General features: G+C 36.7%; 2 protein-coding genes across 2 annotated transcripts; both read left to right on the top strand.

The window, feature by feature from the left end:
* Nucleotides 1-496: 496 nt before the first annotated feature.
* Nucleotides 497-3868, top strand: LOC121733298 (putative nuclease HARBI1). Its single transcript, XM_042123514.1, has 7 exons — nt 497-813; nt 1081-1308; nt 1537-1733; nt 1884-2016; nt 2102-2243; nt 2369-2654; nt 3865-3868. The coding sequence occupies exons 2-7, from the start codon at nt 1081-1083 to the stop codon at nt 3866-3868; spliced, it is 990 nt and encodes a 329-aa protein (XP_041979448.1). The 5' UTR covers nt 497-813.
* A 630-nt stretch (nt 3869-4498) lies between these two features.
* LOC121733299 (hemolin-like) lies at nt 4499-7052 on the top strand. The gene is made up of 4 exons (XM_042123515.1): nt 4499-4647; nt 5514-5637; nt 5718-6314; nt 6620-7052. Exons 1-4 carry the CDS (start codon nt 4596-4598, stop codon nt 7050-7052), a joined length of 1206 nt encoding a protein of 401 aa, XP_041979449.1. The 5' UTR covers nt 4499-4595.
* The last annotated feature ends 3751 nt before the right edge of the window (nt 7053-10803 follow it).

Below are 10803 nucleotides of genomic sequence, written 5' to 3' on the forward strand. Positions count from 1 at the left end.
GACAAGTTGAGACAAGTCCGGCCGCCGCGCGATTTGTGTTGGAAGTTTCGTATGTAGGTATTGATTTGAGCGACTGCTTATCAAATATTATTACAATTTTATTCTAATAAAAGTAGTTAAAACGTTAAAATAGTGTTTAAGATAGGTATAACGTTTCTATGTAACGAAAATATGTAAACATGTGTCTGAAAGGCAAGCTAATGCTTATTACGACAAATATAATAATATAATTTATCACTTACCTTTCGTCATTGCCAGGTAAATAGAAAAATGATAGGTGTTTATCCCTTCTTTTACTTGATTTGCACCCATCTACAGCACATAAAGTACCAGAAGGCATCGTAAGGCGCGTACGAACGAATTAAAATGTAAAAACACCCGTGCGCTTCGCTCGCGACAACCGCACTGAGCTTGGGCCTCCGGTGGCCCGAGACCGCTCGGTCGGGCGGTAGGTAATTATAGCGCGCAAGTACATGGAGTGACGGAGGCCCATAGCTATTCTGAAATAGTCACAAGCGAAGTCGCCTGTGAATTCGCAGCGGAATTAGCGCTACATGAACAATCGGTATTCAGAAACAACGTGAAATCGACACTAGCGCCGCCCGGGCGGAAACGCAGGTGAAGTGAACTAGATAAAGTGAGAACTTGACAGTTGTTATGAGGATTTGGTATTCAGAAATAAATTCCGCCGCTATTTCAGCAGTCGCTTCGAATCCACTTACGAATTCATCTGTCAGATTTTAGGTTACTAAATTTCTAGTGAAATCTTGTATTGGTTGGTGTTTGTGTTTGGATTTTCATCGTTTTATAAACGTAAGTGACGACTTTTTAACTATTATTGATTATGTTATTCATTTTGCAAACTTATAGCTTCATAAACTACTAAAATAACTTGACAAAACTTTTGTTTTTATCAAAATTTTGTTTGTATTTTTATCCAACAATTTACACTTAAGTTTATTATCTTTTCGTTAATAGTAAAATTTAAAATAATTACTATTTACAATAAAATAACTATGTGCCGAAATAACTATGTGCCGAATTACAAAGTCTGAAACTACTTAATACCTATTTTTTCAGATGTCACGCTCCTTTCTTCTTCTGTATTTATTAAAAGAAGCCAATGATTTGGATTTATTTGCATCTCGACGCCAAGCTCGGCGTGTCAGAAATCTGCCCCTGCTGAATAGAGGAGATGACTATGTGCGCCAATACCGCCTTAGCGAGGACATGATAGAGGAGTTGCAGGAAGAATTATCTAATCTCGTCAGTACTAGGACTAGAGGAAGTTTGAGCATTAGGTTAAAAGTAAGTATTTAATGATAAGACATCCAACTTACTAATTTATTGTAGGTGCATAATAAATAGGTAGTTACTTTCTTACTTGTCTAACTCATTATAGTTTAAACTTGTAAATAACATATAATATAGATTTCCTACTAATTTCACCTTTATACATACCTAGGTGATAACTGCCTATATTATATACCTGCAGCTGCCTACACATAACATAATAACATTACACCTTCTTTTCAGTTACTGTGCACTCTTGCTTTCTTAGCCACTGGGAGCTACCAAAGGATTATAGGAAGGAATATAGGTACCTTTATGTCCCAACCATCAATATCAAGATCTATTGATGAGATAGTAAGATTGCTAAGTCAGCCGAGTATAGTACGGAAGTATATACGCTTTCCCCAAAATTCAGCTGAAAGGACAAGACTCAAAGAAAAGTAAGTCTTCAGGTATAAGATATCTACTTTAATTAAGTAATTCTACATAAAGCAAATACTTTAGCAACAAATTATGGTATCTAGACACACACAACAGTTTGTTCACCAAGTTCTTAAATAAATCTCGCTAAAATCTTTTTTCTCTTACAGGTTTTATGAAAAGTTTGGCATACCAGGTGTCATAGGTTGTATCGATGGGACATTTGTTGCAATAATAAGACCGCGACAAAATGAGGATAGGTTTTACTGCCGTAAAGGCTTTCATGCAAGAAATGTTTTATTGGTAAGTTCTGCTTAAGAATTTCATTAAAGTAAGTATCCTACCAATTACCTACTTACTTAATGTTTTCAGTTTTTGTGTATTTCAGATCACAGATGCGGATTTAAATATATTGCATGTGGATTCTTCGTTTGGTGGAGCTTCACACGATAGCCACATATTTAATAACTCGCCAATAAAATCTCACCTCGAGCAACTAATAAATTCTGGAGAGACTGCATACTTACTAGGTACTAGTACTAGAACCACTAGTTTCTTAACCTCCAAAACTTTCTTAATCAACTTTCTTAATTGAGTATCATTATAGTACCCAGTACTCAGTGCCTTCTAGTTTCATAGAAGTTATTTGTTTTAGGTGATTCAGGTTATCTTCAACGGCCCTATTTAATGATCCCGATAGCCAATGCAGAAGACAACAGTCCCGAAGAGCACTACAACAAATTGCATGCAACAGCTCGAAACAGTGTCGAACGTGCTATTGGTGTTCTGAAAGGTCGTTTCAGATGTCTTCTTGCACATAGGGTCTTACATTACGCTCCTGATGTGGCTGGGAGAATTATTACAGCATGTTGTGTTTTGCACAACATGTGTAATAGAGCTGGTATGCCTGCACCAGTTCTCAGTGTAGAAGAGGCCAGAATGTACACTGGACAGGCTATGCCGTACAAAATGACAGCTATTTCTTATGCCGATTTGAAGCGCCGCGGTGAGCGTACTGTGAACTAATTTAAATAGAAAACTAGCTGTCCCGGCAAACGTTGTTTTGCCATATAAATAATTTTTGGTATGAAAAATAGATGGTGGCCGATTCTCAGACCTACTCAATATGCTCACAAAATTTCATGAGAATCGGTCAAGCCGTTTCGGAGGAGGAGAATTTTATATATTAGATGACAACCGCCATTTGCAAAATAGTAGTTCCAAGTACACTCACTACTGCTTTCACATAGCAATCAGCGCCAATATGGCGACTTTCAAATAGGAATATTTTATTGCTAGCGATCGCCTGTCCAGTGTATTATTATAGAGGTCAGTGGGTATGTCGGACTCCCTCCGCAGAGGTTTACCGACTAAAACCCCCCCAAATCCCATGCCCTCGTCAACGCTACACGCGGAGGAGCGGGATCGCTACGCATTCTACCGCGTCTTACTTTTACTACCTACTATACGTGGGAGAGCCATGCTTCGGCACGAATGGGCCGGCTCGACCGGATAAATACCACGTTCTCACAGAAAACCGGCGTGAAACAGCGCTTGCGCTGTGTTTCGCCGAGTGAGTGAGTTTACCGGAGGCCCAATCCCCTAACCCCGACTCTATTCCCTTCCCTACCCTCAACTATTTCCTTCCCTTCCCTTCCCTACCCTCCCCTATTACCCTATTCCCTCTTAAAAGGTCGGCAACGCACTTGCAGCTCTTCTGATGCTGCGAGTGTCCATGGGCGACGGAAGTTGCTTTCCATCAGGTGACCCGTTTGCTCGTTTGCCCCCTTACTTCATAATAAAAAAATTAAAAAAAACTTAGTCCTACTAGTTACTAGTATGAGTTATGAGTTATGACCCAAAATTAGTAGGCATCTATTCGCCATAGTTCGTTTTTTATTAAATTCTTGGAATAAAGGTAAACGTTTCATATGCAAATGATCCACGGTACTTTACATTATACACAGGCGGCTCCACGCGGTTTTACGTCAGTACAAATTATTATACAAATGCATTCTAAAAGCTATTGAAGTGACAATTTATTTATCGGCATGATTCCTTTTTCGGAATGGTTAAAATGTTCAACTTACAAAAAAAAACCATAGTCCTTCCTACACAATTTTCACTTATTACCATTTTTGTTACCATTAGATAAAAATCTAAACATCATAATAATATTTCAGATTGACTTTTTTTTTTTTAATGAAATAAGGGGGCAAACGAGCAAACGGGTCACCTGATGGAAAGCAACTTCCGTCGCCCATGGACACTCGCAGCATCAGAAGAGCTGCAGGTGCGTTGCCGGCCTTTTAAGAGGGAATAGGTTAATAGGTAAGGGGAGGGTAGGGATGGGAAGGGAAGGGAATAGGGGAGGGTAGGGAAGGGAATAGGGTAGGGGATTGGGCCTCCAGTAAACTCACTCACTCGGCGAAACACAGCGCAAGCGCTGTTTCACGCCGGTTTTCTGTGAGGACGTGGTATTTCTCCGGTCGAGCCGGCCCATTCGTGCCGAAGCATGGCTCTCCCACGTCAAAACTATATAATAAACGACTATATAAGCAAAACAGGTAAAAACACGTCGTGTAAATAATAATAAGTATTTTACTAGTAAAAGATATTTCTGTTGATCATCATTAAGGGTGGCAAAAGAACTGGCTGTGTAGGAGACTATTTCGACCCTATGTGTGTTCATTATATTATATTGTATTTGCATAGACAGATGAACAAATTATTTCTAAAATATGTATTAGATATGAGATGACATCATGTATATAGGGGTATTTTATTACACTCACTACACTCGTATATAAGTTGGAACGCAGAAATGGTGTGACAAGTGAAAATTCTACTATAATCGCAGTTACAGTAAAAAAATATTAAAAATGACCAAATTAGCTTGTTTTCTTTTTTCAACGATGGTTAGTTTTTCTTTCGGTACGTATACATTTGTATATTTTTATTACCATCTATTATCATAAGAGGCCCATCCACTTTACGCATTTACAATGATAATAATTATCATTGGTACATACGTCTAGTTTTGCTTAATTTGATGTTGCAACAGATCAATTCAACGATACGACTACCTAAAATGTTTTTAGCCGTTCTTGCTTCTTTTTACATAATAAAATTATTTTTGAAGTAAGTATATTCCCTCAAAAGAGGAATTGAGTGGTGCACTTTTTTTTGGAACGGGTAAAAAATACGTTATACTGGGGTTAGGACTCTGGGTACCTATGTAACTTGATCAAAGGGACAGTTATAGACCGCCGACGGCGTAGGAGAGGCAAATAATAATATCCTGTCTTTTTACTGAAGAAATTGTATGTCGGTCTGTGGTTTCGTTTTCAATTTTGCTGGGAGTCTCGGAGGGCATCCTGCTATTTTAAAGAAACTTGTTTACTAGAAGGCTACATTGACAGGCTAAAGCAACATAATGGTCAAGGCTTCAGCATAAAACTGAATTGCACTACGTTAATCTAGGCAAAATAGTATTTCTTATCAAGTAACATAGGTTCACGGATAGATAACACACATAGCTAATACGCTTATTGCATTACCAATTATAATATGCAGATCGTTGAGCGAATTAATAATACTGTAGTAAAATATCAAGATACACACAACCATAATGAAAAAAATATTATTATGAATAACATTGTAAGTACTTAGCCTAAAAAGTAATAATCTTGACTTACGAGTTACGACATAATATACGAGTAGGTACATTACACATAGGTACAAAGATATAGTAAGTAAAAATAATATTTTGTACTTATTTTTAAATTGACTGTTTTTAGCTCAACCAATAGAACAGGGACCAACGTTAAAGCCAACACCAAGTGAAATACTTTATCGTATTGGTGATAGAACAAAACCACTTGTTCTAGAGTGTGCTACGGAAAAAGGGGAATCCAATGTTCAGTAAGTAACAAAATATGCAATACATATTAGCTATTTTGCCGGTTGATAAAATATGGAAATATCAACAAACATGCTTTCAGATTTTCGTGGAATAAAAATGGCAAACCCCTGCAAATGAATCCAAACGTTATTCAACAAGAAAACGAAGGAACATTAGTTTTCCTTCAGCCGACGACCGACGATTCTGGCGACTACCAGTGCTTCGGTAAATCAGAGGCCGGGGTCGCTAGCACTAGAACAATATCAGTTAAGCCCACTTACATCAATGCTCCTGAAGTCAAAACTGTAACCCACAAGCCTATCGAGGGAAGACCTTTCAAATTGGAATGCACCATCCCAGATTCTTATCCGAAACCAGAAATTAAATGGATGTATCAATTCAAAACTGATCCAAGCATATCCCATTCGGTATTGGATAAACGCATAACTCAATCTCCTGATGGCACCCTGTGGTTTTCAAGCGTCACCAAGGAAGACACCCATGAAAACTTCAAATACGTTTGCCTTGCTAAGACTCCAGCATCGGATGATGATATTGTGCTTGCGGAGCACATCATCGAAGATGTTGTTCCCGATAACAGTCCACGTGATGCAGAATTAGAGGAACAGTATGTTACAGGAGATATCGTGGCTAAAAAGGGCGATGTTACGATGATCTACTGTATTTATGGTGGAACGTAAGTAGTTTTTAAACCTTCCAATCTCAAGACTGGTTTAGAGGTTTTGGCATTGGAGGCCCTATTCTCAAATGTCGTTTTGCGTTTTTTCGACAGCATGTGTGCATGCAAGTGGGAGTTTTCACTCGAAGCGATATTAAACAGTAACGTGCTATTATATGTTGATAAGTTTTTCTATTGCTTTGACTCATAAAATTTAAATCCTAAGTAACTATTAACTGCAGGGCCGACTCTTATAATTCTACTAACAATTTCTATTCCAGTGCAACTAGCACTTGCGCTTCTTAAGATAATATTCTTTCCAGACCTCTCACTCCTCCCGACTGGTACAAAGATGGTAAGAATATGAACGGCGAACCCAAAGACCGTGTGACGAGGTACAACAGGAGTGCTGGCAAGCGTCTCCTCATCAGGGACACGTGGCTCGAAGACGAGGGCGATTACACGTGCATCGTCGACAACGAAATCGGACAACCGAAGAAGCATAACATGCATCTTACAGTGATCAGTAAGTATAGAAACTACAGCACCACGACTCCATATTACTACGGGAATTGTCGTTTTTATAAATGTGATAAAGTAATTAATGTGATGCTGGCACTTCACATGGCTATTTGTATTTGCCATTGGCTATTTGTTGTATTTGGCAACATTATTGACGAATACGCAAACAAGCAAATAAAGGCAAATACGATCTTCCACACATGGCCGTCAAATAGCAAACTTACCTACGAATAATAAAAACTAAGGAAAAGTAACTCCGTCAAAAAACATGCTCCACAATACTTGTCAATAAAGTGTACCTTAGTAGGTACACATTTCAATACATTTGCAATATTAAGGTGACCTTGAGCGGTACTGGGCTGACGTTACATGACAGATCAAAACTGTCAAAAGGAAGCAAATTTAAAACGGTAATAGCAGAGTCACAGATTACTAAATAGTTACCAGATACTTCACTCAATAGAAAATTTCCAATACCTACTGCTATAATAGCCTACTCCGTCGCGTCAGCCACCACTGCATGCTAAACTGTGCCTTAATGCTCAAGCGTATAGCTGTGATTGCTTCGCACCGCGCGATCACGTAGCAATCGCAGGGCTGCCTCTTTGATAAAATTAAATTAACATAACTTTTTGTGTCGATGTTATTGAGAACTGTGAATATGTTCTGACTTATATGTGGCAGTCCTAAATTAGTGCTGTACTGTGCAATCTAGATAGAACATAATTATTATAGACGTCAGTGTGTAGGTAAAATAAAATAAAAAAATTAAAGTTACATATGTTTTATTTTAATATAATTTTTTATAAATTTCTTACCCTTTCTAAATTCTCTATTATTAAATTTGAGTGTAGCAAAAATCCTGAATCTAACAAAAAGTTTTATTAGATATTGTTTTGGGAAACAAGGGCAGGGAGAATCAAAATTTATGTCATTTAAAAGCTCGTAAAGAATACTACCCGGCCTTTGTTTCATATTTTTTTCAAAATTATTAATAAACATAGTCTCAAGTTCTCTTACATAATTATGAAACGCATCGGTTGGCACTTTTAACTTTCCGTAAAAAGAAGAAGTTTTGTTGAATGATTTAAAATGTATAAATAATCTATTTGTAGATTCATTCAAATCGGGAATGTTCTGTAATTCAGCAACAAAGGCAGGACAGGTATGCTTCTTGCTACATTTAAAAAGTAAATAACCCGATATATAAGTTAAGGCGTTTTCAGTTGGCAAATCGAAGCGATAATCAACTTCACCACTTAAATTCAAAAGTGAAGGTATATTGCGGTGCGAGCTATCTGCTTGTCTCTGTGGTCTCAAAAATCCATCGTTTTTCTGCAGCAACTCGCAGATGTCTTCTTCACAGTTTGTAGACCGTGAGTTCTTCAGCATATTGCAAAGGAATAATTTTGAGAAAGCCCTCATGAACTGTATCGGTGTTGGGTCTCGACAATTACCACCTTGTTGACGGACCGTGCCAAAAAAATTTTCTAGGCAATCTTGATTTAGGCGTCTCGTAAACACAAAATTAATGTTTTCTTCCTTTAAATCCTTGAATAGCATGATTACGGATTGAATTGTAATTTGTATATTTTTAAATGTCCTGATTTTATTTGTGTTATTAACGCCTTTCGTTGAATGAATAGCCTTCAAATTCTTGAACATTATCATGGCGTCTTCTAACACATTGAGTTGGTATTTTTGCAATGAGAATGCCTTTTGAAATTTATTAGTAGATTGGACAGTACTTGAATTTAAAACGTCGAACAAATTATTGATTTTTAGCACGAATTCGGCGGTCGCTTTTGCTTCCTCTGGTAAAATTTTATTATACATCATCACATTTAATGCGGCATAGACGGAGTTACTAAAAATCTGAGTAGCGTATTTAACTCGCATTTTTTGAAAATTGTTTGGTTTTATATGAGCTTCCGTAATTTTATGAATCAATTTTAAATTTTTTTCCTGTTGTGTAGTATAAAGTGTATCTATATGTTCCCAAGAAATTTTATTTCATCGAGTATAAAATTATTTGTTAATAAATTATTCCTGATACATTTAATTAAATGTGGGACATCGAATATGTAGTAAATTTTTTTACCATTAAATAAAAAGTAAGGCATCTCAGCTGTGACGTTTTTTACTTTTTTAGCATAGTTATCGAAGTTTGATCCCTGATCAGATACAATAGCTTTAACTTCGATCCCTATGTTTGAAAGTTTCAAAATAACTTCATCCAACCATTGTTCCAATTTCGCGTAATGTTTTGGAGATCCTAAGAAAGAATAAGCAATAGGTTGTTTCCAGTTCACAATAATGCCTCTGAGCATTATTACACAGGCATGAGAAGCTATTTCCGACGTCACTTCACCATTGATATTATGAAGACCAACAATTTCGTCTCTTCTGGTATCGTAATGTAAATGTCTCTTCAGAACCATTTCATCTAAGGCCAGAGTGCAATACTTAGCTTTTGATGGCATAGATTTTAATTTAGATGATAAGAAATCTAAAGTGCGATCATCAAATTTAGGTGGAATAACCAGTTTAAATCTTTCAAGGGTACTTTCACTAGGAAGCCCTAAAAATGTCTTCAAACTCCGATACGTCTGCGGACTAGAAAAATGTAAATTTAAGGCAAACAACTTAAATTCGGGATCATACCTGTTGCCTTTGCGCTTATTTTTTAAATTGCTCTGCCACTGAATGAGCTTACAAAATCTTTTTGTGACCTCATCTTCGGTTTGAAAAGTAAACCGCTCAAAAGATTGTGACTCTTTTGATTGAAGTTCTTGCTTTATTTTGTCCAAATCATTCTGAAGTTTTCTTCTTTTTAGTTCCGATTCTTTTAAATCTTTACTAAGTCTTCTTTTCCTTGGTGTATTAGATGAAAGTGCAGTTGACGTCTGAGTTTGTTCAGTTTGACTAATATTATAAGACGTCTGTACCGACTCCGATTTTGTGTCAGCGCCTTTGATGGTAATGGCTGATAGTACATTAACAGTCGAATATTTGGTTTGTGTCGATATTTCGTTAAATTTTGGTTCAGGTTCACCGGCACTTGAAGTAGTTGGAAGAGATGACAGCCGTATTGTAGGCAAAGCGTCAGGTAGTAATTGGGGTTTATGAATAATCGCCGACTTTTCAAAATGTAGACAACACACAAAATGACTTTTTGTCTTGATATTTGGTCTTGCTAAATCGGGCCTACCAATCAATTCAGCCCATGTTTTACGCCTGAAAAAAAAAAAAAGAATTATAAAATAGGACAGGTCTTACTTTTAGTTTACCCTGTATCGATATCTGTCTTTATACGAAAAGTGCAAAAAAACATATTTGTTTTATGGGAGCCCCCTTGAACATTTGTTTTATTTAGGTTTTAGTATTTTTTGTTACAGCGGCAATATAAATAATACAATTTGTGAAAATTTCGACTCTCTAGCTATCACGGTTCATGAGATACAGCCTGGTGACAGACAGATAGACGGACAGATGGACAGCGAAGTCATAGGAATAGGGTCCCGTTTTTTTACCTTTTAGTTTTAGGTAAGGAACCCTAAAAAGGCTTATCTTCGTAAATAATCCTAGAAAATTAAATTTAATAATTTACAAAATTGGTTTAAAATATATATAAGTTGGAGTGTCTGAGGTTTTACGCTTATCATTAACACGTATATTGTTTACAAATCGCATTAAAATCGAATCACCCGATAGTAAGTATCAAATTTTGTTTGTTTACATTAACAGCACGACAAGTTGAGACAAGTCCGGCCGCCGCGCGATTTGTGTTGGAAGTTTCGTATGTAGGTATTGATTTGAGCGACTGCTTATCAAATATTATTACAATTTTATTCTAATAAAAGTAGTTAAAACGTTAAAATAGTGTTTAAGATAGGTATAACGTTTCTATGTAACGAAAATATGTAAACATGTGTCTGAAAGGCAAGCTAATGCTTATTACGACAAATATAATAATATAATTTAT

This window comes from Aricia agestis, chromosome 13, assembly GCF_905147365.1.
Source record: "Aricia agestis chromosome 13, ilAriAges1.1, whole genome shotgun sequence".
Taxonomy (NCBI): domain Eukaryota; kingdom Metazoa; phylum Arthropoda; class Insecta; order Lepidoptera; family Lycaenidae; genus Aricia; species Aricia agestis.

What these genes read in the sequence shown, in the direction of transcription:
- LOC121733298 (XM_042123514.1), top strand. Translation starts at nt 1,081, where the DNA reads ATGTCACGCTCCTTTCTTCTTCTGTATTTATTAAAAGAAGCCAATGAT. An exon ending in GTTTGAGCATTAGGTTAAAA is followed by an intron (nt 1,309 to 1,536) that starts GTAAGTATTTAA and finishes CCTTCTTTTCAG; the next exon opens with TTACTGTGCACTCTTGCTTT. An exon ending in AGAGACTGCATACTTACTAG is followed by an intron (nt 2,244 to 2,368) that starts GTACTAGTACTA and finishes TATTTGTTTTAG; the next exon opens with GTGATTCAGGTTATCTTCAA.
- LOC121733299 (XM_042123515.1), top strand. Translation starts at nt 4,596, where the DNA reads ATGACCAAATTAGCTTGTTTTCTTTTTTCAACGATGGTTAGTTTTTCT. An exon ending in GATGGTTAGTTTTTCTTTCG is followed by an intron (nt 4,648 to 5,513) that starts GTACGTATACAT and finishes GACTGTTTTTAG; the next exon opens with CTCAACCAATAGAACAGGGA. An exon ending in AAAGGGGAATCCAATGTTCA is followed by an intron (nt 5,638 to 5,717) that starts GTAAGTAACAAA and finishes ACATGCTTTCAG; the next exon opens with ATTTTCGTGGAATAAAAATG.